Here is a 14,731-nt window from a genome sequence, read left to right on the forward strand (position 1 = left end):
ATACAAAGGAATGTTAAAATAATGTTCTTTTAACTAAATAACTTTTGACTTGGTAACGAACAATATGTTGTTTTTCCCTGAGAAATAACTCTAGGACTTTAGTCCTAAAGATTATATTTTATCTTATACATTTTTAGCTTTCTGTTTTTACATTCCTAGTGATCTTACATTAAGTTAAGCATTTGTCTATCCAAAACAATAGGTTAATTATAGCCAAATTATAGCCATACCTTTTCTCTGCACACAAAATCCTATAAACAGCATGTGATCATATTGCGTCTAGAATTTATGATTGTTTTCTTCCAAAAGGAAGCTAAATTTAGCCTAGTAATTCTACATGCTCCCAAGGAAACAATGCCTGCTGTGACTTGTAGAATAAATGAATCTGAACCACAATTCCTTTACTTGACTAACTGAGAAAGTTTAAATATCAACCTAGTCATTAACCACAGATATTAAACCACATTAAACAACCAGCAAGAGGTTAAGAAAGAAGTTTGCTATTTTTCTGACTTCGCTGCTGAATGAGTCTAACCTAGTTGCTGTCGTTCTTAATACAGAGCATTGTTTGCGTCTCATAATGGTTCTCTAAAATTACTTGTTCATGGCTTGAGTTCTAAAATTAAACTATGTAGAGTCATGTCCAACTGCACAATGCATCTTTATGTGAAACCAGCTAGAGTTTTTTGTTTGCACTCAATGTAAAAATTCCAGTTAGGAAGATTTGTTTCTAATAGTTTAACTGGTATAGTTCTTTCAGTTTCTTCTTCTTTGTTTCTAATGACAACTAAACTGCTCTTGCCTTGAACATGTTTTGGCAGATAAACTTCTCACCATGAAGGCCCCTGCTGTGCTTGCACCTGGCATCCTTGTGCTTCTGTTTACCTTGGTGCAGAAGAGCAATGGGGAGTGTAAAGAGGCACTAGTAAAGTCCAAGATGAATGTGAACATGCAGTATCAGCTTCCTAACTTCACAGCAGAAACACCCATTCAGAATGTCGTTTCACACAAGCATCACATTTACCTCGGTGCCATTAACTACCTTTACGTTTTAAATGACAAAGACCTTCAGAAGGTTGCTGAGTACAAGACTGGGCCTGTGCTGGAACACCCAGATTGTTTCCCATGTCAGAACTGCAGCCACAAAGCCAATTCATCAGGTGGCGTTTGGAAAGATAACATCAACATGGCTCTGCTTGTTGACACGTACTATGATGACCAACTCATTAGCTGCGGCAGTGTCCACAGAGGGACCTGCCAGCGACACGTCCTTCCACCTGACAATACTGCTAACATACAGTCGGAGGTTCATTGCATGTACTCTCCACAGGCAGACGAAGAGCCCAGCCAATGTCCTGACTGTGTGGTGAGTGCCCTGGGAACCAAAGTCCTGCTGTCTGAAAAGGATCGATTCATCAACTTCTTCGTGGGCAATACCATAAATTCTTCTTACCTTCCAGATCATTCATTGCATTCGATATCTGTGAGAAGGCTAAAGGAAACGCAAGATGGTTTTAAGTTTTTGACAGACCAATCCTATATTGATGTTCTACCTGAGTTCCGAGATTCCTACCCCATTAAGTATGTCCACGCCTTTGAAAGCAACCATTTTATTTACTTTTTGACGGTCCAACGGGAAACTCTAGATGCTCAGACTTTTCACACAAGAATAATCAGGTTCTGTTCTGTAGACTCTGGTTTGCATTCGTACATGGAAATGCCTCTGGAGTGTATTCTCACAGAAAAGAGAAGAAAGAGATCCACAAGGGAGGAAGTATTTAATATTCTCCAAGCTGCGTATGTCAGTAAGCCTGGGACCCAGCTTGCTAAGCAAATAGGTGCCAACCTGAATGATGACATTCTCTACGGGGTGTTTGCACAAAGCAAACCAGATTCTGCCGAACCAATGAATCGCTCTGCTGTCTGTGCGTTCCCTGTCAAATATGTCAATGAGTTCTTCAACAAGATCGTCAACAAAAACAATGTGAGATGTCTCCAGCATTTTTATGGCCCCAACCACGAACACTGCTTCAATAGGGTAAGTCATACAGGTTCCCTACTTACAAATTATGAGGTACAAGTCAGAATAGGTATCAGTCTAGAAGAGACTATAAAGGGCTTTTTGGTGCTTGGTAAATGGTCTTTATCCAAATATTTGCAAATTCTCTCTAAGAAAATTTAGAAATTGAATCTTCATTTAAAGGTAGAATCATAGCTTGAGAAAAAGTTAATGTGCTAACTAAAAGAAAATATAAAATATTTTTACGATTTGGGTTTACAGGTTTGCCAGTATTTTTCAGATTATTAACCTTGTTTCTCATATCAGCTTTAGTAGTTCTGGTCAGATGTACATAAAGTTTAACACAACAGCAATTCCTGTAAAACACAATTATTGAGGCTTTACAACATTTAGGATAAGATGCTTAATTTGTAGGTTTTGAAGGCTTTTTTTTTTTTTTATGAGAACCCATTCGCTCACTGATGTATGAATGAACAGTCTCTATTCTTGGCATTACTTAAAGAAACTTCACTAAAAACAAACAAAAAATATCTTCTAAAATGTTGATAAATTAAACATTTTTAAATGCACTAATATACCTCTCTGAATAAATTAGAAAACTACAGAGGAAATTTTTGCTCTCAAATCCATACTTTGGATCTTGACTTCAATACATAAACTTTGTGCTTGAATGGGCATGTGTCTACCAAGTTCTAATTTGTGGCTTTTTACCTGGTTGGCATTTGATATTTATAGATATAAATATTCTTGATTGATGATTATTTGTACTTACATGAAATGATATTTTCCCTGGGATTGTTAGGGAAATTCTTTATTGCTTTGATTTAGATATAGTAAAGGCTACCAGCTATACCCAGAGGATTTATCCTGCTAGTCCTCAGATCATTTGGTGCTAGAGGAAGAGCATCAGACTGGGAGTCCACTGTGGCCTTGGGCTTTCTTGGTGGGGACCCAGATTTGAACATACAGACCTGGTTATGCCTCCTAACATAATGACCACTAGTGATCATAACTGGATGAACAAATTCTATAGCTTTTCTAAAGACAATTTGACTTTGAAAATGTACATCTCACTTACTCTAGCAGTTTTCACTCTAAGTGGTAAAGGTTGTAATTGCAAGCAGGAAGAACATTAAACATGTCCTTGATAAAAGAAAGTATATAATTTGCAGATGGATAACAAGGGCATAATAATTCAGAAACGTTTGTTTCACTTTTGCTGAAATGTCTAGGATACTTCTCCAGATGGAAACTCTAAGTAATTTATTTATAAAGTTAGAAAAATGCTTCTGAGAAAATGAATCCATCTTTTAGTGAACTAAAGACATAACTTTCTTCTCTCTCAAAAGTCTATGAATATACATAATATACATACATATATATCCCAACCAAGACTTATTTCTCCCTGCATACATTTAATATATGTTGCAAAATCTGTAAGAAGCAATGGGATTGCTCATGAGGCTGTCCCTTTTCCTCACTGGAAAAGACAAAGAATGAAAGGAAACAAAAAGACTTTCAGAAACCTGGGAATTAAGACATAAAAGTGTAATATTAATAGCATTTCAGAGAAAATATTTTTCCTGCATCCAATGAATTGCTTCAGAAACAGGTTTAAAAAAGAGTCTACTGGGAATTCCTTCAGAGCCTGTAAAGCACACGACTTTGCTATTTAAATCTTGTTCTGTTAAAAATTAAAGAGACTTTACCTTACAAGGGTATACTGATATCTTATCTCATTGTTTTATTTTGTACATTTCAGCCCCCAGATATAAAAGTATTTATCAATTCTAGAAATTCTCAAAACACAGCTGAACTTTATCCTACCCCTTTGACTTGTTTAGTGTTCCAAAGGGAACAAAAAGGCAGGATTACCCAATGAACGTCAGGGCAGTTTTATCACCCAGGAAAAATGCCCAAAATGCACCAACCACACCTGAAACTGTTATCACTCCCATCGCAAAAATTCTTGTGGGAAACAAGGTGGAACTGGCCAACATAGTCTTCTTCCAAGGGAAGGCATCTTTTACACTAGCCAAATTCCACAGAGACAGATACCTTCCAATCTCTTCTATTTATTTGCCTGTTTATCTTCTCTGGTAACTAAAGGTCAGAATTCTTCCAAGAATGAAACTACCCACATTATCAGTTTTCATATACCCGCCACAGAAAGACCTCAGATTGTTCCAATAGTCAGCATACAGTCATTTCCCAGCTTCATCTTAAAATGAAGGAACCTAGAGCTGTTACTCACACAAAAACAAAATGATTTACAAGATCAAAAAAGTTTGGAGGGGCTTCCCTGGTGGCGCAGTGGTTGAGAGTCCGCCTGCCGATGCAGGGGACATGGGTTCGTGCCCCGGTCCGGGAAGATCCCACATGCCGCGGAGCGGCTGGGCCCGTGAGCCATGGCCGCTGAGCCTGCGTGTCCGGAGCCTGTGCTCCGCAACGGGAGAGGCCACAACAGTGAGAGGCCCGCGTACCGCAAAAAAAAAAAGAGTCCTTGAAATACCTCTCACCTACCCAGGAAATATAGTTATGACATACTTTTTCTTGCAATCCCATTACCAAAGTTTTTTTCTACATATAAGCATTTGAAAGAATAGAAATAGACTGGAAGCAAATATTTTTACCAATATCTTGGTCATCTTAATGACCAGTGATTGATCAGTTGAAAGGGAAAAGCATGTAACTTGGTGCCAGACTCACCAGGTTGGAACTCATGGTCTCCTGCGTACTGGCTGTGTAACTTCTGCCATGTTACTTAATTCTTAGAGCCTCAATCTCATTCGTAACATGCAGATAACAATATCTACTTCTCAGCCTTTTTGTAAAACTGTGGGATAATAAATATAAAGTACCTGGCACGATAAGATGACCATAAATTTATCTCTTTGGGAGGCAGCATAGCCTAATGGAACAAGACTGAAATTAAAGAGATCTGGGTTCAAACTTGTACCCCATGATTTTCTATCTGCCTAACCATGAGGGCATTATTTAAACACACTGAACCCATTTTCCTCCATGCAGGACTATGGGGTGGACAAGTACAATAATGTTTAAAAGGCTCTAACTTTGTCCTTGGCACATAATAATTAACAGCTATTATTGTATTGTTATTTGTGTAAAGAAAGTCAAATTCAAATTATTGGATTGTTTTCTGGAAGAGACACATTCTGGTTCTATTGCTCATGAGGGTCTTTTACTTCCCCCACTAACTGTTATGAGGGACCCACCTCCATAATGCTTAATTTGTGTAAGTCCTCCTTAACACTTAATAGTTCCAAAAGAAAAAAAAAAAGGGAGATATGGGAGTGGTGGTGGTTTGGAGGGTGAAGAGAAAGTCAGCTGAATCAGAATTGTGCTATATAGTCAAGCTAAAAGGTGTAAGGTGCTCCTTTACCTGACTTTCAGTTCTAACTACCTATGGCACTATAAGATACTATGCTAATGTAATTTATCTTATGCATTCAAGAATTTGCAGATAATGCAGTTTTAGAAAAACTTAACCTCACAGGTTGTTTGTACTAAGCTTCCTTGTTTTTAAACATCATTTATACTCTTAATTCAAAGAGTAGCCAACTGCTTCCCAAAATAAAGGAAACTTAAAGTAGTAATTTTCCATCTCCGTTTTAAAGAGTGCCAAAGTTAAAGGGTCACCACTCAGAGCCATCAAAGGAAGAAAGTAAAATGATTAGAACAATTTTGAATGAAACAAAATCAAAACAAGATGCAAACAAGGGATAATAAGAATAGGCATAAAAATAAACATACAGTGATGTTTCTTTATTACTATTATAAAGATGATAGATGAGTAAAATTGGGTTACATTCAAGTTGTAATGGAAGAAAATAATTGCAGCCTTCCATCAGGAAACCACAAGGACCATTATTGATCTGTCATCCTCAGGGCATGTCTCATAATATTTAATAAAATAAACAAAGATTTATAACTCTTTATAGGCCATATATCTATAATCTCCCACACCACACCATTTGAACTGGGAATGTGGAGTCAACGTTACAAATAACACCCATGTAATTATACTAGTTTGGCATGTCTTATTTAAACAGTCTAGCACTCTCAAGAGAACGTATTTTGTATTAGGGATGAAAAATGCGAAGTCAGATTTCAGGGTTTTTTACTTCCTGTGCTTCGAAATGAGAGAATGTTATCCTATATGAAAAATGTTGAGTATTCTTCATTCTAAACACCAAATATCTTGGCCATATGCCAAACGTAATAGCTACCAAAGCAAAATCTTTCAAGAAAGAAAATCCTTGAGGTCTAAGGATTCAATATACTTTAAAAAAATCTAAGTAGAAATTAATTAATTTTACACTTGATTCCTTTCCTTCTGCAAACTCTTCTTTATTGTCTCCCAGGCTCAGGGAGTCGCTGCTCCCTAACTTATCTACTTGAATTCTCCATGCTATCCATCCCATGAAAAGTGCCATATTGCATTAGTTTATTAAGAGGAATTTTAAATTATTTTCTTTCCAGAATTTATAACACTTTATGAGATCACAGGGCACACCCTGGGGGTATTAGAAAACATGTTACAGAGCGAGCTATTGAAGCCGTTTGCTTTTTGCTCGTCCTCCTGCTAACGCTTCTTTAAACCATTTTATAGTTTATTCACAGGTACAGCCCAGGAAAGAATGAAAAAGCAAAGACATGACATTTTAATAAACTAAGCAAAGAAACACAGTTAATGCTGAAACTATCACCAAAAATGTAAATGAGTTTAATGTGTGAATTAATTATCATATATGATAAGATATTGATAACATATTATCAATATATGATGTGATATAATATTTCCCACCTGTGCAAGGGAATTAAGAGTTAACTATGCCGCATGCATTGTAAATTAATTCATTTTCCTTAATATCCTTTGAAGCAAGCGGTGTGATCTGTGTTGTATTTAAGTAGTTGATTTCTACATGGAGACTCATTTGGTAAAGTTAATGGAGCAAACAATAAGGAGTTCGGGCAAAAAAATAAATCTTAAAGTTGGTCTTTGAAAAGCTGAAGTGTTAATAAAACTTTGAAACCACAGCTCTGATACATACTTTCATTGCCATGTTACTACGTGATTAGAGACTTCTGAAAGCATCTGGGATCTTGCATTTTGATAAGAATATTAAGCTCCTTGAGTAATAATGCAGTTTTTATTCCAAATAATGTATCAAATTTTGGATGTTACACCCTTACTTCAGACTTCTATCTCTTTGATGGCATCCCACCCTGCATTATTATCTCCTCACTCTAATAAGAAAAATGAGGAGCTGCCAGAATTTGGATAGAAAACCCACCAGGAATTTCTGCCGTTGCTTATTCATAGATTGGCACAGATACTGAATCAGTGGGCACCCGGCATCCAGGATGACTCAGTGCCCAGATATGTGCTGTAAGTCACATCTCCAGCGTCCAGGGAGGACTGTAAAGGCCTCATTTATCCGGGAAATGAAGCCGATGGCTCAGCTACTCTTGAAGTCATTAAAACTCTTTTGATTTTTTTTTAATATAATAGTGAATGTGGTAAGTGATTCTAGGATCCTGGTTACATTCCAGTCTGATAATTATATATTTTTTCTAACTAAAATGGTCCAGGCAGGTTCATTTGCATATGAATGACTTGCTGAGTAAAATCCTTGGAAAAGAGGTTTCCTGCACTTCACCCTAGACCTAGGCTAAGGTGGGGCAGATGAAGTGTGTCTACCTTCTATACTTCAAAAATATTCTCTAGTTTTTCAACAAGAGGACAGAAAAATATCTTATAAATGCATGCTAATATAGGGCAAAAGCTTCTTTTAACTATTCCTGATGTTCACTAATAGGGCGAGGTGTTTTATGAACAGTATATAACTATAAAACAAAAAATAACAATTCTGATTTCAGGCTAAAGTCTGACTTCAGTTGTTTGATTTGGAAATTATAACCAAAATGTTCATCAACCGCAGGACATTAAAATGGTGATATTTCAAATGGTGCTCTAGGTAAAAGGCATGAATTAAGGTCAGTTTTGATTTGTAAAGCATTCTTTTCTAGAGCTGATTTTATGAAAATTAAACTTGCTGAGTTGTCATCTAAAAATATATGGCTTATTCATGATTTTCTAGAATTTGAATCCATGTACCAGAAAATATAAATCTGTAGGATACTAAATTTTCTGATGACATTTTAAATTTAAAATCTGATTAACACTTGCATCTAGCAACCAGTCTACTAACTAAACTATAGGTGAAGTGCTACTCAGGAAATGGGAAAAATGCAAAGATTAAATTGGTCTGTTAGCTCTGAGTGAATCAATAGTATTTAGTGCTAATGCACTAAGCAGATTACAAGCTCTAATGCAGTAGCAGTCAATAGCAAAAACGAATATCTCTAAAAATTATCTTGACAATAAAACGTGCAATAGTTTCCATTTAATTTAAGCTAATTACATTACATGCTTGTTCTTTCATCTTATTAGTTTAAGCCAAGTGCTAGAATCCTAACCATTTTATTTAGTGCATAAAATGGCCAGAAACTTGTAATCGTCATTTTCAACAAGAGAGACAGAGGAAAGGATTTATTCAGACAATTAAGATTCAACAAGAAATTCAACAGGAATTTACTGAATGTCTAACCTACTGGTATTACAATGGTGAGTAAGATAGGCCTGGTTCTTGTCTTTATGAAGCAAACCTACTGGGGAGGAGATGACAATCAGTCATACCAGCAAACAAATACATCATAATAATTCATGAAATACAATGCGAGAGAAATAAACATCTGTGAATGCAAATGAGGAGGAAGATCTAAATTTGGTAGTATAGTCACAAAAGGACACCCTGAGGAGGTGAAAGTTAACATTTTCATGAAGCTACAAGTTAACTTATATAAAGCTCAAAAAAGCAATTGTGGGGCTTCCCTGGTGGCGCAGTGGTTGAGAGTCCGCCTGCCGATGCAGGGGACACGGGTTCGTGCCCCGGTCCGGGAAGATCCCACATGCCGCGGAGCCCCTGGGCCCGTGAGCCATGGCCGCTGAGCCTGCGCGTCCGGAGCCTGTGCTCCGCAACGGGAGAGGCCACAGCGGTGAGAGGCCTGCGTACCGCAAAAAAAAAAAAAAACAATTATGTCTTCACTACATGGTCAAGTACGTGGCCAGTATTCAACAAACTAATTTTTACCTATATCATAAGCTCAAGGTCTTAACTATTTGCTGTGGCACTTAAGCAGCTTTTTAAAGTGGGTTCTGACCGTGAGTGCATATTACATTAAACTTAGAAAAATGTATCACAGGAAGTAAAATTGTGCTGGAGAATTTAACCTTTTTAAACACTTTCTCTTTTTTAAAAAAGTTGTCAATGTTTCCGAACTTTGTCTTTTCTTTGATTTCTAAATAGTCACTTTTCGTTAAGTAATTCTTGGTGTGAAGAAGATAATGTGTGAATTTCTAGAAGCTAAGGACATAATTTAGGTAGCTCTCACTTTCACTGCCTCTCATAGCCTTTCACTTTAATCACCTTCTTTGAAAGCAGAAATTTCTTATATCAATCAAAATTGTTTCTTTCTGAATGCTCAACATCATTAATCATTAGAGAAATGCAAATCAAAACTACAGTGAGATATCATCTCACACCAGTCAGAATGGCCATCATCAAGAAATCTAGGGCTTCCCTGGTGGCGCAGTGGTTGAGAGTCCGCCTGCCGATGCAGGGGACACGGGTTCGTGCCCCAGTCTGGGAAGATCCCACATGCCGCGGAGCGGCTGGGCCCACGAGCCATGGCCACTGAGCCTGCGTGTCTGGAGCCTGTGCTCTGCAACGGGAGAGGCCACAACAGTGAGAGGCCCGCGTACCGCAAAAAAAAAAAAAAAAAAAAAAAAAAAAAAAAAGGCATTCTGGGCCTCCCTGGTGGCGCAGTGGTTGAGAGTCCGCCTGCCGATGCAGGGGATACGGGTTCGTGCCCCGGTCTGGGAGGATCCCATATGCCGCGGAGCGGCTGGGCCCGTGAGCCATGGCCGCTGGGCCTGCGCATCCGGAGCCTTTGCTCCGCAACGGGAGAGGCCACAACAGTGAGAGGCCCGCATACCGCAAAAAAAAAAAAAAAAAAAAAAAAGAAATCTAGAAACAATAAATGCTGGAGAGGGTGTGGAGAAAAGGGAACACTCTTGCACTGCTGGTGGGAATGTGAATTGGTACAGCCACTATGGAGAACAGTATGGAGGTTCCTTAAAAAACTAAAAATGGAACTACCATATGACCCAGCAATCCCACTACTAGGCATATACCCTGAGAAAACCATAATTCAAAAAGAGTCATGTACCAAAATGTTCATAGCAGCTCTATGCACAATAGCCCAGAGATGGAAACAACCTAAGTGTCCATCATCGGATGAATGGATAAAGAAGATGTGGCACATATATACAATGGAATATTACTCAGCCATAAAAAGAAACGAAACTGAGCTATTTGTAATGAGGTGGATAGACCTAGAGTCTGTCATACAGAGTGAAGTAAGTCAGAAAGAGAAAGACAAATACCGTATGCTAACACATATATATGGAATTTAAGAAAAACAAATGTCATGAAGAACCTAGGGGTAAAACAGGAATAAAGACACAGACCTACTTGAGAATAGACTTGAGGATATGGGGAGGGGGAAGGGTAAGCTGTGACAAAGCGAAAGAGAGGCATGGACATATATACAGTACCAAACGTAAGGTAGATAGATAGTGGGAAGCAGCCGCAGAGCACAGGAAGATCGGCTCGGTGCTTTGTGACCGCCTGGAGGGGTGGGATGGGGAGGGTGGGAGGGAGGGAGACGCAGGAGGGAAGGGATGTGGGAACAGATGTATATGTATGACTGATTCACTTTGTTATAAAGCAGAAACTAATTAAAAAAAGAGTTGTTTCTTTCTTCTCCCCCTCTTCAGTCTTCTGTGGCCAACACTTGGGACCCTACTCATCAGAAAAACCTGTGTTTCTTAGGGATGGAAGGGATTGTCCTGTTACCAGTAAGTCCTATGACCAAAAAAAAAAGTCATATAATTATGAAAACACACAAAATAAGGTCTTTGGAAACTGTCAAAGTTATCAAAGTTGATAGAATTCAAAGGGATGTGATGCTGAGTCTCATTATCTTTCAACATCTGTGGACTGTCCTCTACACAACTACATCCATTTTAGACCATTTCCTTCTCATGAGAATCATGTGGCCTAGAGGGCCAAGTGAGAGACAAATGCTCCCAGGACTCACGAGGATGTCATGAGCACCTACTGAATGTACAGGAGCATGCACTCTGGTTAGTACCGCCTTTATGCTGTTTTAATGCATCTCTAGCTGCAGACACATTTTGCCTTTCTCTTTTGTTACACTCATGTTTATCTATATATATTTAATGCTGCGAATATCTAAATAGGTTTAAGGTCTTAGGCACTTCATGCCTTTTTGTACTTAAGCATGTGCTTTGCAGATCATAGACATTAGTGTTGATTTTGACAAAAAATTTTGTCTTCCAAAAAATATGTATATATATTTACACAGTAAACAGAGACCATCTGATTTGCTGCAGTGTTTGGATAAAAGTCCTTGATAAAATCTGCAAATATATTTTTGTGACTGGATCACAGAAAGCATTGTTTTTGTCATCTCCACAAGCCACGAAGATTTATTTAAAATGCAGGTGCAAAAAATATGTATAAAGAGTAGAAAGAAATTCTCACCTTTTTCTCTGTTCACTTTGTTCATATTTGTTTGGCCCAGAATGAAGTAGAGTTTGCCAAGGGAAAAGATGAGGGAATAGGAGGCATTTAATCTTCAGAGCTTATTCCTGTGCCTAAAGTCAGAGAGGTCACTGGCTTGCTCCTTCCTGAAGGCTGTAATTACAGGCAGAGGACTGTTTATTTTCCAGGAAAGTGACCAGAATCTTGAATATAAGAGATTGTTTATAAGAGTACAGCATGAGTAGGGGTTATACAAAACCTCAGAAATAATAGGAAGGTGAAATTATTTTTCTTCATAGTCACTAATATGAGAAGGTCCAAGGCTCTGGAAATGTTCTACAGTGCAATAACAGAGGCGAATATGAGGTCAAGTTAGGTGATCCTGGTACTTAACGAACTGAATTAAATTAATAAGGAAGAGGAATTTATAATAAAATATAATATTCCTGATGATTCACTAAATATAAACTTATTTGTAGCTTCAACATCATGGTAAACAAGAATCAGTCAATATATTAGTAAGAGTAATTGAGAAGTATTTCTAATTTGAAAAACACCAGTTACATTGGGTTTATTTAGAGCTGATGTGGAAAAAAATGGTCAGTGTTTCATACTCTCAACTAAACTCACTCTCATTTCAGAAGAGTCATAGGAAAACTATTGATTCCAAGTAGAATTGGGCAGACAAAGCCCAGGATCAGTTCTGTTACTGGTCTAGTAGTAGGGATACTAGTCAGCGTTTGCAAAATAATGAGTAATATGTAAGTGGTAGTTTAACAATAGTAGGTATTACTTGTAATTAACAGGGAAAGCGGCGGGGAGGGGGATGAATTGGGAGATTGGGATTGACATATATACACTAACATGTATAAAATAGATAACTAATAAGAACCTGCTGTTTAAAATAAAATAAAATTCAAAAAAAATAGAAAACCACTGTGCTTGACCAAGCAGCATCTCAAAAAAAAAAACACCAAAAAGCAAAAAACATTGAAAGGTCAAAGTACAGGGTTTTGACATGTACAAAGAGGACTAAAATATGTGCCTGCTTTCAAAAATGATAAAGCAAATTTTGACAATTATGGTATTTTCTATCTAGATACTTTTTTAGAATCAAATGCTTATGAAAACATAAGCAGCAATTTCAGACTTTTAGGCAAACAGTGCTTTTTATGATCCTGGGTATGTGATATGATGTTGCAATAATTACCCCCATGCCTCCTCTCCTATCTCCATTTGTTTTTAGTGGATTCTGCACAGGAAAACATATTCACCTCAGTGTTGAAAATTTGAAGTTCACCTTTTGTGCACAGTTATAGATCCTAGAAAAATATACACCAGGACTTTACCACACCTAACAAAAAGAAGTTCTTTATTTTTAAAAAAAATTCCAAATTATTACAGGATCTAGGGTAACCATGGTGTAAACTATATGATATTGAGTATCTTATGACCCTGGTGATAAGATAACAATCCAATTGAATGAAGATGAACTCATGAAAAAAGAAGGATTACTAAAGATTTGAAACGTAAACACCTAAATTTTCATAAGTAAGTATTAATTTAGTAGTTGTGTGAGCTTTAGCTATTAAAGCTTTCCCTGCAGTCTCTGGGCCCTCAGAACCAGCTGTTGTAGCTCCCACTGCCTTATTTAATACTCTGTATTCTGGGTATTCAAGAACTAGTTAAGAAACAGTCAAATTTTCCATTTTCTCTGCCAGTATATAATAAAGTCTCTGTTCCAGTGAATGGCTGGACAATTATTTTAATAAAAATGTTGACATAGCTTCATTTTACATTTTTTGCTACTAGCAAGGCTTTCTAAATTCCAGGTAAATCACAAGTCAAACTGAACTATTGTTTGTTTTGTTTGTTTAATGCTCTGTTTCCTTCTAACCTTATTCTTGTCTATCAACCTCAACTCAGTTCCCCAGTGGCTCAGGAAACTCTCAGTTGGGATTAAGTAATAGTTTTCACAACCTCTCCCATTCATTAACCCATGTGGACATTCTCAGTCTGCACACTAGCCTTATTTAAGACCTTCTTAAGTACCATAACTAGCTGCTGGTCTTTGGGTGCACCTAACAACACCTATTTAATCCAGAAATAATATTTCCAAAGAAATCATTGTACCTATCTCAACGTTCTTCATTAACACAACCTAATTAAGTCTGCTTCTTCTATGACTTCTCCAGAAGAAAACCTGATCTCATTCATAGTAAATATGAACTTTAAAAATCTCTTCTCGCCTTCTGCATATACACAAAGCAGAAAACAGAAAATTGTATATTATCATCCCTTGCAGGTTTTTTGTTTTATTAGTGTGTTGAAAACGATACCAATAAGATAAAGCTAGATCTCCCTGACTCCATCCTCGTCCCCAAGCAATCTATTTGTTTCCATACTGCTGCTGGAGTAATATTTCTTGAAAGCCAACCTGTGTATGTAACTGCATCCCTTAAAGTAATTTGAGGGTTCCCCAATGGTTTGAGTAAAATCCACACCCTCTAGTATGATATTCAAAGGGTTTCTTACCTTGGCTCTGGCTATTGCCTGGTGCTCCCCACACTCAGTTGTGTTCTGGCAAATGTTTAGCTCTGGGGTCAGGGGGAGTAGAAGCCCCTGATTTGTAATGTTTACCGGTTTAGGTGGTGTAAATACCACCCCCCAAGCCAATTTCAAGCAAAGAAGGTAAAGTCACTGAATAAGAGTTAAGAAGAAATGTTCACAGTTGGCTCTGTAAGCTGGTACAAGATGGATCAAGCATACCACTGCCACCCTACCCTACTCTCAACTTTCTTTTTTTTTCTCATTCTTACTCTTTCTTTTTTTTCCTACTCTCAGCAAATTTCAATTTTACAATACAGTGTTATCAACTATAGTTACCATGTTATATATTAGATCCTCAGACCTTATTTATCTTTTAATTGAAAGTTTGTAGAGATGAATGGATAAAGAAGATGTGGCACATATATACAATGGAATATTACTCAGC

At 37.5% G+C, this 14,731-nt stretch overlaps 1 protein-coding gene across 2 annotated transcripts in view; it reads left to right on the forward strand.

The window, feature by feature from the left end:
- Nucleotides 1-14,731, forward strand: part of MET (MET proto-oncogene, receptor tyrosine kinase) — a 129,051-nt gene that overhangs the window by 33,896 nt on the left and 80,424 nt on the right. The window contains exon 2 of one of the 2 annotated variants that reach the window (XM_081244452.1): nt 822-2,038. In XM_081244452.1, coding sequence (XP_081100578.1) covers nt 836-2,038 — 1,203 coding nt within the window. In that variant the 5' untranslated portion in view covers nt 822-835. Of the gene's footprint in view, nt 1-821; nt 2,039-10,979; nt 11,028-14,731 lie in introns of those variants that run through there. The other variant, XM_081244453.1, reaches the window with a different exon arrangement.

This window comes from Mesoplodon bidens (assembly GCF_964165515.1).
Source record: "Mesoplodon bidens genome assembly, chromosome: 9".
Classification (NCBI taxonomy): Eukaryota; Metazoa; Chordata; class Mammalia; order Artiodactyla; family Ziphiidae; genus Mesoplodon; species Mesoplodon bidens.